The sequence below is a fragment of the Hydractinia symbiolongicarpus genome, chromosome 7 (genome assembly GCF_029227915.1).
Source record: "Hydractinia symbiolongicarpus strain clone_291-10 chromosome 7, HSymV2.1, whole genome shotgun sequence".
Classification (NCBI taxonomy): domain Eukaryota; kingdom Metazoa; phylum Cnidaria; class Hydrozoa; order Anthoathecata; family Hydractiniidae; genus Hydractinia; species Hydractinia symbiolongicarpus.
Window position 1 is genome coordinate 19,293,481 of NC_079881.1, and position 18,863 is coordinate 19,312,343.

At 33.5% G+C, this 18,863-nt stretch overlaps 2 protein-coding genes across 2 annotated transcripts; one reads left to right on the forward strand and one right to left on the reverse strand.

The window, feature by feature from the left end:
• Positions 1-3,683: 3,683 nt before the first annotated feature.
• LOC130648597 (lactoperoxidase-like) lies at positions 3,684-6,185 on the forward strand. Its single transcript, XM_057454648.1, has 5 exons — positions 3,684-3,747; positions 3,863-4,024; positions 4,139-4,358; positions 4,766-4,986; positions 5,089-6,185. The coding sequence occupies exons 1-5, from the start codon at positions 3,684-3,686 to the stop codon at positions 6,183-6,185; spliced, it is 1,764 nt and encodes a 587-aa protein (XP_057310631.1).
• Positions 6,186-12,318: 6,133 nt separating this feature from the next.
• Positions 12,319-18,696, reverse strand: LOC130649364 (lactoperoxidase-like). Its single transcript, XM_057455627.1, has 5 exons — positions 16,015-18,696; positions 15,716-15,877; positions 15,382-15,601; positions 14,770-14,990; positions 12,319-14,668 (listed from the first exon to the last, which is right to left on the reverse strand). Exons 1-5 carry the CDS (start codon positions 16,094-16,096, stop codon positions 13,572-13,574), a joined length of 1,782 nt encoding a protein of 593 aa, XP_057311610.1. The 5' UTR covers positions 16,097-18,696; the 3' UTR covers positions 12,319-13,571.
• Positions 18,697-18,863: the final 167 nt, after the last annotated feature.

An 18,863-nucleotide genomic window follows, 5' to 3' on the forward strand; every position in this document is an offset into this window, starting at 1 on the left:
TAAAATTATCATATCAGCAATTTTAAATATTTACTAGAGGTCTTTTGGCGGGAATTTACTTTCACAAATGACTAACAATATTTCGCGGATCGTATCGATAAATTACGAATGTTTCTCTCCTAATTTTAAATCAGATCAAACAAAAAGTATTTATTGTCGTGTTAAACCTCAAACAACTCCTTGTATACTTTGAATTTTGTTTTAGCTTTACATGTATCAACAAATTGCCCACTCTCATCACGGCATTTAGTTTTCCGTTTTATTTTGTTAAATTGTTCGAATAACTAAGACAATAATGTAGAATCCGTCACTAACTTCCCATTTGTCTCGCATCTTTAAAATAATGGTTTAAAATAGTTTTTAAAGATCTCTTTTTAATGAATATTTTCAATGATCCGGAAATAAAAGAGATGCAACGGGTGCGTAATTATAAAGTACTTTTCAGGAAATCATTTTAGAATTTGAGAATGATGATGAGGTGACGAAACAAGAAGCTGTAATAATAAGACTTGCCTCAGGAGAAGTGGTTTTGGCTATGCAGAGATTTAATTCTCTAAAGATGCTACTTTGATACTAAATCTTGCTTGTGACAAGGAATATAAATTGACATTTTATACTAACATGTGCAGTAGAAAAAAGGAATAAAAAAACATCGAAAGAACGATAAGCAACAGACACGTGTGCAGTAGAATATATGTTAACAAAATAACAAAATGCCTAAAAATAGTGATTCAAACATTATACTTGATGGATATAAAATGTCAGCAACTTTTCCGCATTTTTTATACGCGGTAAATGGTAAAATTTGGAAAGACAATTCGCCCACCCCGAATTTATAATGCGCAATTTATCTGTTTTTGCGACGAACCTGATCAACTGTGTTTGAAGACTCTACTGAGAATATTAAAAATATAAAATCACTGTCACAATTTCGTGAAATTTCTACGCTATCAACTGAGTGATTAAAACAAGCAGATTGAGAACGCTGCGACGAGTTATGTTCAAACTTCACACCCGCGCTAATTTCTACGTGCTAATTCTGAAGTTAAAAATATTATAGGTTAACCCTTTATTATAACTGTTTCTCCATAATTATTGCTAACATAAAAGTGTTTTCAAATAGGCATGCTATTGTATAAGCTGTGCCGTACCAAGCCGTACTCACAGAAGTTTGTATTGAGTTTGACTCAGTACAGCTTTTAAAAACAATATAAGACGAACTGAACGGGACCGTGCGCACGCCTTGGCTCGACTGTATAAAACCAAATGCCGTGCCGTGTTGAAGCATATGCATAGCATTGTAAAACTGCTGATTTTGCAAAAGAATGCTCTTAAATATAGCTACCATCTTAAAAATTTTAATAGGGTTTATTTGGACTCAGCTCGACTCTATAAAACAGTATCGAGCTGAGAAGAGCCGACCCGAGCCGTTCTATGAGTGCTTTTTAGCACGGCACAGGCCTAAGTATCTTAAAACAATTCAGAAAACCTAAAGTAGCAACTGTTTAACGCCCCTAAATTTCTTGTACGCCTTTAAAATACCACTGTCTCAACGTACTATCTTTATAATCATAAATGTCTACTGTTTTTATTTTATTTTTTCCGAAACGGAATAAAGAGGACTGTAATTTCTGTTATTTAAAATTACAATTTTATGATTTGCTCTTACCGGCTTTTAACCCACATTTCCTCACCTTTCATTTAGTATCAACAACCCCAAAATTTGTTCCATTTACACACTTTAAATTCAACTATACTTATAAGGTTTTTGAAAGGTATGATGTCTGGACGTTTACAAGCATTAGACAAACTCTTTGCAAAAAATTAACCTTTTGCAACCCACCTTTTGCAACGAATTTAATCAAAGATCATATTTTTTGTTTTACGGTTTGTTGAGAAAAACGTTACTCGTTTTTTTTTTTTTTAATTTCTTTGCATATTTGCTTTTCTACGCTTAACATCTCATCTCCCCAACCCTAGCAAGCAAAGTTGTTTCTCAACTGCACATGTGAGTATTTCCCCATTCGTCGACATGCTTGCAGGGGGAAGAGTTGAAATATGACCGTATAAGTAGATAATGCTATTTTTAAAAACCCGTAACTGATTGAATTACACTTGTCTACTTTATTTTCCTCCGACATGAAGTTTTTATTTTGGCCATTCATAAAACCCTACGGACCATGGCTATTAAACTGTTTGTGTGACATCCCATATATGATGACGCTGCAGGAAATATAACATTATATTTCATTGTTTGCTTAGTTGCTTTTGTCCCAGAAATCTTTTATCACCCACAATTATTTATAACGAACAGTTGTATCTAATTTTGTCTTAAAAATAGGAAAACTGTGAAAAAAAATAGTTATTAAATGAGAAAGAATGTTGGACCACTCTAACACATCCTTCCTAAATATATGTTCCTTTTTCCCAGACATAATATTTACTGACGAATCGATCAATATTTATGAAATAAGTATTAATGTAATTGTAAATGTCTGTCACAGAAAGAAATTGTTAGTAAAAAAAAATTATTTGCGTAACAAAGTGTCAAAGCAATTCTCATAATAACAAGGCTCATTTTTACTTTCAGTTGTATTTCTTCCTCCAAGGCTGTAGAACGCTAATAAATCGTACAGTTGATGTAATTATGTTTTCTATTGCTTAGATAAGCACGTAAAAGGCTCGATAGCAACTACATGCTTTAGGAATTTACATAATTAATTAAGGAAGTGTCCCTAATTAAAATGTGATGATTAGTATGGATATAAGCGACTTCGACACCATCATCTCAAACGATTCCTTTTGGAGACCGGATTTGTTTAATTAGTTAAACGATTCCTTTTGGAAAGCGGGTTTGTTTAATTGTGTTCTATATTATCCCTGAACAAATGTTTTAGATAATGACAGATTGTGTGTTGCATGTAAAAGACCTGAAGACAAAATAAGTGGGCTAAATTTTAGTTCAGCATTTATGAGTTATTTCAAACTCTCTTCTTCTCTTCTTTTCTAGAAAAAATCTCATGTAAGAATGTTAATCAAAGAAAAAAAAATAGTTCAGAAAAATGTGACTCTTCTTCTGTGACTATTCTTACATTTCATTACGACAATTGTTAATGGACAATTAATAATGGATCAAACAAGGCCTTTTCTTAAAAAACTGCAGCATACATATTTCACAACTTTTGATATGGATGGTCACATTTTATATTTTCCCCTTAAATTATCACGATTAACGCGAATTCCCTAATTTGTTTCTGCAAATAACTATACTTTAATTTCTTCAATTTTGCCTTTTAATTGTGTTATGTAATGCGTGGCTTCTCCCAACGCTGGAAAGCAAGCCAATTATTACATAAGCCACAATTCCGCATAGCTCCTAAATTATATTTAGTAATATTCTTGTTATATTTGTCATAGTTTAATATAAGTAACATTTCTACACAAATTACTAGATGACTAATTGACATCCAAACATAAAACTTTTCCTTCCTTATGATAATGATGGGAGGTAAAAAATTAGTAAACATCCTAATGGAAATGACAAGACACAAAGACCAATTGGGTACGAAACATTTAAAATCGTATAAATAAGGCTGAACCTCACATTTTACTTCACATTACTTTTTGCTTACATCTGAAGAAACACACAAGGCTTTAGAAAGCACACGAGTTGTCCAATAACAATGGAAACGTGTACATTATTAGAGGGATTGTTAATGTCCTTCCTCTTTATAACTACAACGGGAGGTAAGTTTTTTATACTGTAAAGAAACTAAAACTCTGCATAATTTATATATTAAAATAATTTAATATTCCATTATCTTATATTTTTGTATTTGTATGTACTTCTTCTACATTTCAGCTCAAGTATTCAATCCCGGCGATACCTTTGCAAATTGTATCAAACCAAATCCTACTGCTATTTGCAAATCAACGTTGCCATTTCGGTCAGTTGATGGAAGCTGTAACAATCTTGCCAGGCCAACAGAGGGAGCAAGAAACACAGCATTGGCTCGACTTCTACGTAAGTATATGTTAAAACATCTTTTTGCCTCACTACGAACGTGCAAAACGTAACTTATATGTATATACTGCCCATCGCTTGAGATTTAAGGCTGTTAAACTTCTAAAATTTTAGCTGCTGATTACGTGGATGCAGACAATCTTGACACACCTCGTGGATTTCCTGGAACATTACCACGTGTTCCTACAGCGCATGAAGTTTCGCGAGCAGTGTTTAGCGTTCAAACCGAAAACACACAAAGATCAACGTTGTCAACAATGTTTATGGCATTTGGACAATTTCTCGATCATGATTTTGGATACACAAGTCATCCTCCTTGCGATGTATCTGCAGGGTAAATCTAAATTATGCCTTTTTTTACCTTAAAGTCAATGTGTTTGCCTAAAACAGAATGTTACTTATTTCATGTTTTTACTCTGCCATATTTCGAACGAAATACACTTGAGTTTTATTGTTTTTTCGGATTTATTATTGTATAAATGGAAGAGAAAAAATACAGTGTTTCGAAAATATGACTTAACTATTAGACATATTTTACCGCAGGTGTGCAAACAAAGTTTGACATTTACTTGTTACCGAGTTAATGCGCGTTTAATACGGCGAATACTCAATCCTTTGAAACTTCTTGCAGATTGAACTTGGTCAATTATTTTTCAAACAAGTATAATGGTATGCACCACACAGAAAATCGTGCATTTTGGAACAAAACACTAACGAAATTATTATTTTTTTTGTTTATAGATGCGGGTCTATAAAATCCTTTACTTACCCATGTTTTCCACTCCTAATCCGATCGAATAGAGACAACTGTACATCCCTAGCAAGATCAGTTCCTGTGTGTCAACCCACAACTCAACGACGAACCGCGAGAGAACAACTAAACATCATATCTTCTTATGTCGACTTGTCCCAGGTGTACAGCAACGATGTAATTGTTCACAAACAATTGAGAGCATTGGATGGTAAGTATTTCGCAATGTGTTAGTGGACAAAGCAGATATAACTTCAGTATTTAAAGTACTCTTCCATGTTAATGGTGGTTAAATTGCCTCTACTTTGTCTAGGTACTGGGTTGTTAAGAGTCACTTCATCAAATTTGCTACCGATAAGGCTCTTGGCAACAGATCCGCAATGTGGAAATCCAGGCGGATGTTCATTGGTTGGTGATGACAGAGGAGATGAGAACATTGTGTTAAACACCTTGCATACCATATTTGTTCGATATCACAACCACATAGCCAAACAATTAAGAACATTGACTGGATCTACGAGTGAAACCTTCCTTTTCGAAACAGCCAGAAAAATAAATATTGCCATTTATCAACGTATTGTTTACAACGAGTTTCTTCCCCCTCTTGTTGATTTAGATTTATACAAAGGTTACAATTCGTTAGTCGATGCTAGTATAACTAACGTATTTGCAACAGCGGCCTTTAGATTTGGTCACAGTTTAGTTCCAAACTCCTGGGCACAACTCGACAAAAACTTTAATCAGGCTTTCAACGATATCTCTCTCAGAGCGTCCTTCCAAAACACTCGTTCAATTCGCCGCCGAGGCATTGAGCCAACTGCATTTGGTTTATTGGCGAATCGATCACAAGGAGTTGATACAAGCTTTGCTTTCGGGATAGCCCGCAGGCTGCTTGTCCCCCCTGGTGAAAGAAGACTTGAAGATTTGACAGCTTTAAACATCCAGCGAGGACGAGATCATGGTTTAGGGACATACGGAGCTTGGAGACGAAGATGTAGATTGCCGGCTATCAGTACCTTCAAAGATCTGGTCGGAATAATGTCTGATTTAACAATTAAGAACTTCGAGACAGTGTACAGCAATCCGAATGACATTGACATATTCGCGGCGGGTATTGCAGAAAGAGGCACCAACAAGAAAATGCTTGGCCCAACCTTCCAATGTATCCTGAAAATCCAATTTGAGCGGTTTCGAGATGGTGATCGATTTTGGTATGAAAATCCTGATGTTTTTACTCCAGATCAGGTGATTGAAGTAAATAAAATGACATTGTCAAAGGTATTATGCAACACGTTGAAAGGTATTGTTTCAATCCAAGAAAAATCTTTACTTGCTGTTACTTCTACCACGATACGAAGAGAATGTGGTGGTATTGCGGACATTGATTTAAAGAAGTGGCTCAGCAACTAATTAGCTCATGAATATCCACAATCACTTACTTTGAAAACCGGTGCATGGTTTAAACTTTAAAGATGGTTGATTTGTCTAAGCTTTGTAACGTATTTTGTTAATTCTGTTTGTAAGTGCAGAACTGATATTCTTCTTTCGGCAAGTCTTTGAATACTGCGATCATTTTATTTCGTTTCTAACTGGGTGACATGCAACTTTTTGCCTCTCCGTGGTGTCACAGGTTTTGAAATAATTGTTTCTTACAAAATCTTAGAAGATTAGATTACAACACTTAGATTTGTTCAAAATTTATTACTGTTCTGTACTTTATTTATAATATTTATTAAACATGTTAGAAAACTCATTTGTTGTGGAAAAAGAAGCTTACTGTTGGATATTTTGTTTTTTTATTGCGAAAAAATTCCTGCATATGCCCCCCCCCCCCAAAAAAAAAAAAAATGTTGTATGTGTTTTAATGTCCAGAAATCGTTTGCTCATTCCCAACAAAAAGAATTTAAACTGACAATATGAAATAGAAAATATAGGTCAGGCTTCATTAAATATTTTCTGTTCCTGAAAAATATTATAATGCAACCCAAAACGTCATTAATGTTCACTAGTCTATGTGTCAGTGTTAAACCGAAATGATTTTATATATATTTCTTTCTTATAAAAATGGCGCTACTTTTACGAAACAGTAAATAGGATTTTATGGCAATTATTTGATAAATTAAAAGGACTGGTTCTTCTTCTTTATTTATTTCAATAAACGTGGTTATTGAAGATTTTCTCATTCACACTTTACATCTATACTTACCGTTAAACATATAAACTCCAGAATTAAATATGCAAGTGAAGTGCAAGCTAGGTGTTTGTCAAGAATATTTAAAGAAACACAAAGTAAAGCAAAGTAACAGACTATTGATCTTCCTCATAACAAGCAGGCGCGGATGTAGGGTTTGTCAGATAAGTCGCGTGACTAAGTGTAAATTTGACGAAAAAGGTTAGCCAAGCAAGTAATGTCGACAATCCAGGTGTTGCAGACGGAGCGCGTTAAAAAATCACATTGTAATTTATTTACGGCGAAAAGCCATGGTTCACAGCCCTCTCCATTTCGCCTATGGCGATGTTGACGTCAAAGTTGTGACGCCGATACCATATCGACTGAGAGGGTTGCAAATTATAACTTACAGATTTTGACTGATTCATTTTGACTAATCAGTCACTCAGTTAGTCTCCCATCCGTCAGGATTAGTCAAAGACTCACGCCTTTTGGCGTATATCATAGCTACTGCGGACATGTTGGCGCGGGTGCTTACTGATTTAAAGTGTGATAATGTTGAATCTCTTCGTAAAATCTAAAAAGAACTTTTAGAAAGTGTTTAATCTCGGACATTTTTGTTGTCTGGTGTTATTTATCCCTTGGTTGGTAAAAGTCTTCATCGGAATTCAGGTATATATACATTCCATCTGAGGCGAGGTGTGAAGATAAAGGAATTATTGCTTTAAGGTGAGAAGTATGTTTTTTACTCTCCAACACACCTTGCATGTATTTAAGGGTTTTCAGTATATTCGCTACGAAAAGCTAGTTGAGGGAGAGCTTTTTACAACAGACTATCAAGAACAAATACAAAAAGATTTAGCTAATTTGCTATAGCTAGCCAGCCGGCTGATTGTTTTTGTAATATGAGCTTTGAAAAGAATTTCAGCATTCCGGAGGAGTTCTTTCTCAATTAATATTTGTGTTGGTATTAGAAGGAAGAACTTTACATCTGGATAAGTAAGGTTGGTGAAGAAAATAAACAACTCTTCGAATGGCTATTAGGAAACAAAGTTTGTTGAGTGAAAGGTCATGGTAAAATGTATTATACAGCTCAGCATCGTTGGTATTGGTAGGTGATAATTCTCTTGTTGATATTTTGAGAACCTTGACATCCATAGAACTTTTCTTGCATCCTTCTTTTCATTCCAAGCATCCTTGTTTTCAATTGCTTTTAAAAACCAAAAGGCAAATATTTTTATATCTGAAAAAAGTTTATTCAGATTTTCCCTTTCCCATATTGTTTGTGATATGACTCTTTCTTCTGAGGAGGCAGTTAAAGCAGAAGCAATCAACATCTGTACCCCCAGACATGGTCTCCTTTTCTATCAATACTTGCCTTGTCAACAGTAATAAAGAGAAAAATTAATACGTTTTACCCACAGTTCGGCTTGTTACGGTTTCGAACTCTCTTTACACAGTGTATATTGCCACGCCCATCTATTTTACCTGATGGAGATCAGTTAAAAATTTTATTTTGTTATGAAGGTATTGGTGTAGACTTCAAGCCTTGTTCCAGGTTGCAACCTTCTTAAGCGAAAGTCGCATTTTCCTATTTCAGCATGCAAAAAAGCAGAAAATTGCCCTTCTTAATTCTTCTTAAAGTTCAAACGAAACTTGAGTTTAGCCCTATGAATAAACAAATATATCTGAATAAATACATGGGTTGAGGTGTATGTATCATATCATCTTCATTATCCTGATCTTTCCATATTCTTATTGTTTTTGTTATGATTGTGTTTTATTTTGCTGTCCATGGCTGGTGTGATCACCTAGTCATGCTGATGAAGCCTGATATTGGCAGAAACAGCAAGAGTTTATAAATATTGAAATATATTCACAATTGTCTCACTTTATTGTAGTTAATCCCTGATAATTTTAGTGCCTTTATCTATCTTAAATAAGACGTGTAGGACGGAGAGTTGATTCTTATAAAAAATGTTCTTAGGAGATTTTCTTATAGCTTACCGTTTCTTTTCCTCAATTTTATTAATAACTAGATAAATCGGTAGACAATTTTCGGCGATTTTTGTACCCGCAAAGCTTAAATTAGTAAAAGATTCTGACCCCACCTGGGAGGGGGGGCTTACAGCGCCCCCAGGACCCCCAGCTGCTAAATTAAAGACTTTGTCCAAATATTGCTGCGCAGCAGCAATATTTTGACTAAGTCTAAAAAAAGTCTGGATCCGCCCCTGACAAGGTAGCAGCGAGTGGTTCTTTTTTGCGTATAATTTTGTTTCAAACGAGATAAATTATAAAGATAAAATTTAATTTAAAACTGAATTAATTTTGGCATTAAGTTTGTATCTAAATCGCATTTGCAGCAGGTTTCGATGAGCACGTATGCAAAGTTTTGTTGAGTTTCTCCATCGTGGAGGGGAGTTTCATTTTAAGTCATGTATACATCGTGAAATACTAACATCTAAAATTCCTCGTGAAAGAGTTCTTCGCAACATGACCTTTCAACAATAGCCTATTTAAAGATGTGGAGGTGTTAGGCGAACTACCAACAACTCATCAAATATTTATATTATGGTCGAGAACATCAAACTCTACATGTTTTTTTAAAAATTTTGTTTGTAAATAAAAAATTATAGTTATACCATTACAGTATCCTTAACCGCGCAAAACCTTTTTTAAAACTAATATTTACTTCACCCAGTACATGTGTATTTTATTACCTGCAATCACGGAAGTGAAAATGCTCTTGTTCACTACTTGTTTGCACGATAAATGAACTTTACATTAACGTTGATTCAACGTTGACATGTCATCGTCGAAAAAAAAACTATATTAAAGTTTTATCAACGTTATTTTAACGTTGATTCCCCACTTGGATCTGTTAACACCATCCAGCACTTAGTCTTTCCTTTTATCGACTTTACATGGCTAAACCAAAATACGCATCTTACCACTAAAAATTTCACATGAATTTGTGTCAAGATTTTTTGTACAGACACAACTGCGGTCTCTAAGTAAAAACAAAGCCACAGAATTAAGCAAATCTTTGCCAGTACTTTTAAAAGAATGTAATAAATTTATAACAAAACATTATAACAACGGTTGTGCTGACAATATGAAAAAATGGTAGAAAAAAACTACAGTCGGCTCTCTCAATTCGATTTGGCAGGGGGATGTAGTGTCTCTCTAATTTAAATTTTAAGCCGGCAAAGTAGAAAAAGTCAAATTGCAGAGTGAGATCTTTGAAAACTCGCCAAAATGAATAAGACATACATTTTTAATATAAACAGTACAGTAGGAATATTAAAGAACTTATCCAAGGTTCTTTTAAGATCTCTAGGAATAGTCATCAATATTTGAATGTTTTTTGTTTAGCATATTATGTAAGCCAACAGCCCTATTGATATCTCTTAAATTCGAAATGTGGTAATAACGAAATACGGTTAGGAAGAAAGAATTTCCCCTTATGGACTTAAAATCTAGATCGAATTAGACAGTTTATCGAATTAGAGAGTATTGAATTATGGAGGTTCTTTTATGACAGTTTCCTTAGGAAATTTGACGGTGAATTTGATCGAATTAGAGACAGTATTTAATTGCTGAGGTTCGAATTAGTGAAAGTCGACTGGATCCTGGAAACTGTCGTCCGATATTTGTGTTTCCCGTTTCTCTGCCGTTGAGTAAAGCAACTCGGCGAAGCTCGTATCAAATTTCTAGTTAAGGAACAGTTTATATGACCAAAAGTTCTCCGTAAAAGTAATAAGTAATTATCTTCAATGAAACAAAAATACTGCTAAGTTTTATATTTAAAAGTATATTTCCATTAACTAGTTTCAACAATCATATCGTCATAATTATGATACAGTATCTTCAAAATTGAAAAAGAAAATATACCATTCCTATGTAAAAACTTAATAATCGAATTACAGAAAAGTTTCTAAAATATAAAACAATTATTCTTTCAATCTGACCTTTTTATCAAGATTTCTAAGAAAGAACTGAAAGAACTTTTACCATTTGCAACACGAGAAACAATGGTGACTTTTATATAAGGATGTTTTGCATTAATAATAGAGAGAATACTCAAAGCTTCAGTTTCATTTTTCAAAAGGCAAAAATGTAAACAACATATCTTCTGTTACATATAAATAATATCCGGATTTGTTTATCCACTTTTTTTCATAATTATCCTACTTAAACGTTCTGATAACATAATCTATTACTGGTAAGTTTAGGACATCTCTATACAGCAAAGAGACTCCACACCAATTAAGTACAAGCTCTTGTTAGTCAAAACTTTGATCTCAAGAATGTTTGAAATCAGTAGGAATTTCTGGACATTTAAAGCTAAAGTTCTTAATTTTAAAAAGCTGTTAGGCAGAAACTCCTATCAACTACACATTGTTGACAAGGAAAACTCCCATCACGTCTAAAATAGAAATAAAGTTGATACCGACACTCCTAAAGCAGATTAGAAAAGTAACAAATTCAAATGGCCGCATATTACCGTAATTATCCTAAACATAATACGGCTAAACTCGATAATCTATTCGGTGAGTATTGCAAAGATACCTTAATTAATCTTACATTTTCATCTTGTAAAATTTCATCCATGTTTTTAACGAAAGATAAACTATTTAGATCCTTTGTTTGTGCTGACTGCAACGCCAGTTATGTAGGTGAAACTCGTTGACTAGAATCTCTGAACGAACGGATGTAAACGGATAAGCAGTCTCACATCTTTAAACTTCTAAGTGAGAATCAAAACAGTGGAGACAGTTGCGATTCTTTTTGCTTTATAATAATAGATTCTGCATTTAGACTTAAGATCAAAGAGGCATTGCACATTTGATAGCGCAATCCATCTCTGAACAATCAGGTAAAACAGGTTTTCTTAAGTATTTCTGTATAGTGTGTCCTCTCTTCAGCTGGTCTTGTCCGCCGACTTTTTATAATATCATATATTTATTTTATCGTGTGTAGTTTACATCAATTTTTTGCACTTTGTACTTTTATCAAACAATTTATCGTTTTATTTTGCTAATTTATTTGAATATATACCACTTTTCTCATTTTTAAGAAACTTTTCTGCAATTTGTTTAGCGAGTTTTCACAACGGAATTGCATATTTCTACAAAACGCACAACATGTAACCAAAACATTTACTGTGTCATAAGTATGACAAAATGATTGTCGAAACTAGTCGATAGAAATATATTTTTAAATATGAAACCTAAAAGTCTTTTTGTTTTCTTGAATATACACGTTAGTATATAGACAATATGGTTTCCGCAACAAGGGATCCACAAAAAGAGGCTGCAACATTACTGCGTGACAAATGACGCCGCTTTAATGATCAAGGAAGAAGTAGTTTTTGAATTAGCTTTTTTTGATTTAACAAAAGGACTAAATACAATCAGTCATAACGTTTTGCTAAACAAGCTACCTCTTTATGGTATACAAGAACAAAAATTTATGTATTTCTCGGACTATATATTAAATAGAATACAAAGAGTAGAAACTCAAGGCGTCAAAAATCAAAAACTAAAGAGGTGTGGCACATGCTCCATTACTCTTTATTGTTTTATAATGACTTGTGTAGACCCCTCAACATTTTCATACACGCTTCGAAATTTAAAATCATATTAAATGATAAAAATTATAATATTTGGAAAATATTAAAAGTTTATTTGAACACGACGAATATTAACATTAACAGCTAGCAACAATGTGTATATTTTAATATTGTATATAATGACTGAATTTCTCATCTTGGATAATTGTTCGTGAGTAAATGAGATATTAAAATAATAAAATGATTTAGGGAAATTTAGGAAATTTTAGAAAGGTCTAGGCGATTTAGAAAAGGTTGAGTAAAAAACTATTATTCCTTTTAAGGTTGCTTTTTTTTCTTCTCAAGGAAAAGGGTTGAATTATATAACGACACCACTTCATTCCTGCGGACGACTTATAAAAATTTTGAAGAACATTTTGGGAAAAGATCGTACCAGCAAAGATGAGGTGTAAGAGTAATGCAAAATGGGTGAACAAAACTGTTGAATAATTTTGCGGTTTCTTACAAAATCAACCTTTGAAGATTGAGACAGTCACAAAACTAATGTATCACTTAATTTACCCGCATGTGAAATTAACGCGTGCTAACATTCGCGCGGTTGAGGGGAAAAAATTCGTCAGTTTGTTTACTTAAGAGGTTGACCTAGCAAGACCATGGAAATTAGCAAAGTATTCAGTGCATTGAAACATGTTATTTAAAAAACACATCATATCCAACAATAAGTTTATTATAAATAAAGTATAGCTTCGCTAAAAAAGAAAAAAAGTTAATTAGAAAGGTTTATAATTTTGAAGTAACTTTAGTAATTAAATCTGATCTAAAATTTTGTAAAACACAATAATCACGAAACCTTATAAAAGAAGAACAAACATGTAAAGTTGCGTGCAATAAAATAAAATGATCACTGTATTTAAAGACTATAGAAAAGAATCCGCTTTGTACTTCAACATAGAATTCACAAAATAAGTTAGAAATGATTCCTATTATTAAAGTTTTAATAACATATTGCACCGGCTTTCAAAGTAGATGTTTGTGGATGTTTATGAGCTAATTAGTTGCTGAGCCATTTCTTAAAATCAATATCCGCAATACCACCACATTCTCTTCGATTCGTATTGGAAGTAAAAGCTCTTAATGCTCTTGTTTGGATTGAAACAATACCATTTAACGTGTTGCATAATACCTTTGACAATGTCATTTTATTTATTTCAATCAGCTGATCTGGAGTGAAAACGCCAGGATTTTCATACCAAAATCGATCACCATCTCTAAACCGCTCAAATTGGATTTTTTGGATACATTGGAAGGTTGGTCCAAGCATTTTTCCGTTGGTGCGTCTTTCTGCAATACCAGCTGCAAATATGTCAATGTCATTCGGATTGTTGTACACTGTCTCGAAATTCCTAATTGTTGAATTAGACATTATTCCCACCAGATCTTGGAAGGTGTTTATAGCCGGCAATTCACATCTTCGTCTCCAAGCTCCGTAAGTCCCTAAACCATGATCTCGTCCTCGCTGGATGTTTAAAGCTGTCAAATCTTCAAGTCTTCTTTCACCAAGGGGTACAAGCAACCTGCGGGCTATTCCAAAAGCAAAACTTGTATCAACTCCTTGTGATCGATTTGCCAATAAACCAAATGCGGTTGGCTCAATGCCTCGACGGCGAATTGAACGAGTGTTTTGAAAGGACGCTCTGAGAGAAATATCGTTGAAAGCCCGATTAAAGTTTTTGTCGAGTTGTGCCCAGGAGTTTGGAACTAAACTGTGACCAAATCTAAAGGCCGCTGTTGCAAATACGTTAGTTATGCTAGCATCCACTGATGATTTGTAACCTTTGTATGAATCTAAATCAACAAGAGGGGGAAGAAACTCGTTGTAAACAATACGTTGATAAATGGCAATATTTATCTTTCTGGCTGTCTCGAAAAGGAAAGTTTCACTCGTAGATCCAGTCAATGTTTTTAATTGTTTGGCTATGTGGTTGTGATATCGGACAAATATGGTATGCAAGGTGTTTAACACAATGTTCTCGTCTCCTCTGTCATCACCAACCAATGAACATCCGCCCGGGTTTCCACATTGTGGATCCGATGACAAGAGCCTTATCGGCAGCAAATTTGATGAAGTGACTCTCAACAACCCAGTACCTAGACAAAGAAAAACAATTTCGCCACCATTAACATGCCAGAGTACTTTGAACTCTGAAAATATATCTGCTTTGCCCACTAATGCATTGCAAGTAACTTACCATCCAATGCTCTCAATTGTTTGTGAACAATTATATCGTTGCTGTACACCTGGGACAAGTCGACATAAGAAGAGATGATGTTTAGTTGTTCTCTCGCGGTTCGTGGTTGAGATGTAGGTTGGCATACAGGAACTGATCTTGCTAGGGATGTACAGTTGTCTCTATTCGATCGGATTAGGAGTGGAAAACATGGGTAAGTAAAGGATTTTATGGACCCGCATCTATAAACAAAAACAAATAATAATTTCGTTAGTGTTTTGTTCTAATATGCACGATTTTCTGTGTGGTGCATACCATTTTATTCTTTAAAAAATAATTGACAAGTTCAATCTGCAAGAAGTTTCAAAGAATTGGCAATTTGCCATATTGAATGCACACATTATTTACTCGATAACAAATAAATATAAAACTTAACAACAGCTTTAAAGTTATGTCCTATAGTTAAGCCATCATTTCGAATAAACACGAAAAACCAACTCAGATTTGCTTTGTTCTAAATAAGTCAGAGTAAAAACGTGACATAGCTAGGATTCTATTTAAGAAAATTAAAAATGATGTAAATGTTTGATTTCTTTCGAAAAAGTAAAATAAAAAGCCATAATTTAATTTTACCCTGCAGATACATCGCAAGAGGGGTGACTTGTGTATCCAAAATCATGATCGAGAAATTGTCCAAATGCCATAAACATTGTTGACAACGATGATCTTTGTGTGTTTTCGGTTTGAACGCTAAACACTGCTCGCGAGACTTCGTGCGCTGTAGGAACACGTGGTAATGTTCCAGGAAATCCACGAGGTGTATCAAGATTGTCTGCATCCACGTAATCAGCAGCTAAAATTTTAGAAATTTAACAGCCTTAAATCTCAAGCGATGGGCAGTATATAGATATAAGTAACGTTTTGCACGTTCGTAGTGAGGCAAAAGGATGTTTTAACATATACTTACGTAGAAGTCGAGCCAATGCTGTGTTTCTTGCTCCCTCTGTTGGCCTGGCAAGATTGTTACAGCTTCCATCAACTGACCGAAATGGCAACGTTGATTTGCAAAAAGCAGTAGGGTTTGGGTTAATACAATTCGCAAAGGTATCTCCAGGATTAAACACTTGACCTATAATGTAAAGTAGTAAAAATACAAAATATAAAATAACGGGACATTAACTATGAAAGAAAGCAAAAATATGTTTTAAAGTTGGTTTATTAAATAGATTATGAAAAGTTATTGTTATACAAGATTTCAAAACTTACCTGTCGTTGTAGTTATAAGGAGCAAGGATATTAACAATCCCTTTAATAGTGCACATGTTTCCATTGTTACTTGACAAATCATGTGTTTTATAATGCTGTGTATATTTCTCCAGATGTAAGCAAAAAGTAATGTGAAGTAAAACGTGGAATTCAGCCTTATTTATACGATTTCAATTGTTTCGTACCCAATTGTATTTTCGTCCAGTCATTTCCATTAGGATGTTTACTGATTTTTACCTCCAATCATTATCATAAGGAAGGAAAAGTTTTATGCTTGGATGTCAATTAGTTGTCTATAAAATTTGTGTAGAAATGTTACTTATATAAAATATGACAAATATAACAGGAATAGATCAAGAAATGCGGAATCAATGCTTATATAATTATTAACTTGCTTTTCGAGTTTTATGGAAGCCACGTAAGGCACAAAAAATGACAATTGATAACTTATAAGGATTATTCATGCACAATGCTTCAATGGACATTTATCAGTAGCAAATTTATGGAATTCTAGGATTGCAGTTATAGATATTTTCTAGACCCAAAAGAAACTAATATTATTTAGCGGCAAAATAAGTTCGTCGGTTTCGTTAGGCCAGATAGTTCTTGATTATTAAAATTTTCTTTCGTGAAACAGGTTCACTTGCAAAAAAGACAAAACAAGATTCAAATAACACAAAAAATATTATTCATTTTTATTTTTATTTATATTTTAGATTTGCAAAGCATCACAACTGAAAAATAAGAAAATCTTTCTTGCCATTACAATTAATTAAAGTTTAAATACACTGAATTAATAATTAGCCCCGTAATTGAAATAGGCAAAATTATTTATAGCTCTGACATATTTTCCCATTATCTGAAGTTGTTGTATTTTTCATGTTATAACAACATAGAGTGCAATCTAACAAATTTGTTTCCAATAAGAATTATTGAATACTGATTGTTAGCTTGCATATGATAGACGTAGCTGTCTTTTACATTCCGGGGCTGTTATTTTGTGCACCCTGTGGCCACCATTTTAAATACAAAGGCTATTATTATAACGACGACGGTGTCGAAATTGTTCATACCAATGTTAATCACCACGTTTTAATTGGAGTCCTTCCTAAAGTAATTATACGTAGTCCTGTAGATCCTTCCACGTATTTGAAGGAATGAAAGCATGATTATTGTATTAGGCTGGGAAAATTCATTTACTCCTTAAAGGAAAAGCAAAGTGTCACGTAAATAATATTGATACTTTTCGATAAAAATAAAATTATTCAAACACTTAATAGTTATTTCATTTACTTAATTTCGGTTCGTTAAGAATAATATAAAGGGGAAAAGGGAAAAAGACTTTAGGAAGGATGTTTTAGACTCTTCAAACTTTCCTTTTTTGTTTAATAACTAGCTATTTTAATGTATTCCTATTTTGAAGACACAATTAGTTATGTAAGTTTTTTGTGAACGATTGTAGAAGGTGCAATATCAGTAAAGAAACATGCAAGCAATTCTATATTGGTAGCATGACGTTAAAATTTGCAAGCATTAACATATAACAAGCGTTTTTAAGACTTTTCAGATTATGGTTATAAAAGATAAATTCTGCAAAGGTGAAATACGTTGTTTGTTGTCGATATGTTGTATCATTTACACGCCTGTTGTATTATTTTCATGTGCTCAACCATTGCAAACGGTTAAACAATTTTCTCAAATCATAACTATGACTTTAATAGAAAGGTTTCTCGCATGGTTCACATCAATGGCTTAAGCTTAAACTTACCGGGCTCACACTATTAAGTCAATATGTAACTCGTGTAGTTGGTAAATTAAAAATGCTCTAAACTTCGAAACATTTTAATATTATACGCACCCGTTATCTCGTTAAAAAAAAGAGATTTCGAATGTTTCCTACTCAAATGTTTGAAACTAACACAAAATTCGACATAACATAAGTAACACAAGAAAGAATGCTTTAACTAAAGTTTAACAATGACCTTTTCTTTCTTTGGTTTTATATATCAGTCAAACTCTCATTTTTCTAATTTATTTCCTGTACATTAAATGAAGGATAACTTAACAGAATTAAGGTAAGAAATTGTGTCAATTCCAGAAAAAGTAGCAGCGAGTTTATATTTCCAATTGGGTCTTACAAGTGGCTAGCTTTAATTGAAGGTTACTTTAAAGTCTTGATACTTTACGCAAATTTTTTTTCATTTAAAGATGAAATGGCTCAAAATTTACCCTTAAAAGAACAGCAATAAAATAAAGGTATAGAAACACGAGGCAAGTGTAGACAGTATAGTGGTCTTAATTAATCTTGGTAGGTATAAAAAAAAAAGAATCTGCTTAAAATACCCATAAAACGAAAAAAACACATCAAAAGGAGTCACCAAGGCTGGGCAATATGCTTAAGATATGCTTAAAAAATTCTCCTCCGAGCCTAAAAGTGTAATGCTTATAAGAAAACCTTAACAGCAAAACAAATAAAAATCCCAGCCTATAGGCGAAAGTTATTAAAAATATAACATTCTCTACCCCTAACAAAATAATAATAAAAATAAGGATTGAGTTTTAACAGCTAAAATTTTAGATGTAACAAGTTGTTATAAACCTTTGTGAATTACCGGACTTCAAGGTTTAAAAACAAGTTGTCTCATACAACATAATGATTTATTACGGCACATAATAACAAACAGGCCTTGTTAATTAACATTTTGATAAACCTATTGTACCTAATTGCCCAGTGTAGTGTTGTTACATTGTGCCAAATTTACATCAATCCGAATGAAAGGACACACAGAAGGAAGGTTTTTAGACAAGCGATAACTACGTAAGTAATTTTGCATAATTATCGTTTCCTT

Bases quoted from the DNA above. Each gene is read 5' to 3' on its own strand.
- LOC130648597 (XM_057454648.1), top strand. From the start codon at position 3,684: ATGGAAACGTGTACATTATTAGAGGGATTGTTAATGTCCTTCCTCTTT. The intron at 3,748-3,862 runs GTAAGTTTTTTA...TCTACATTTCAG, and splicing joins CTTTATAACTACAACGGGAG to CTCAAGTATTCAATCCCGGC. The intron at 4,987-5,088 runs GTAAGTATTTCG...TACTTTGTCTAG, and splicing joins ACAATTGAGAGCATTGGATG to GTACTGGGTTGTTAAGAGTC.
- LOC130649364 (XM_057455627.1), bottom strand. From the start codon at position 16,096: ATGATTTGTCAAGTAACAATGGAAACATGTGCACTATTAAAGGGATTG. The intron at 15,878-16,014 runs GTAAGTTTTGAA...TTTACATTATAG, and splicing joins CCTTATAACTACAACGACAG to GTCAAGTGTTTAATCCTGGA. The intron at 14,669-14,769 runs GTAAGTTACTTG...TTCTTTGTCTAG, and splicing joins ACAATTGAGAGCATTGGATG to GTACTGGGTTGTTGAGAGTC.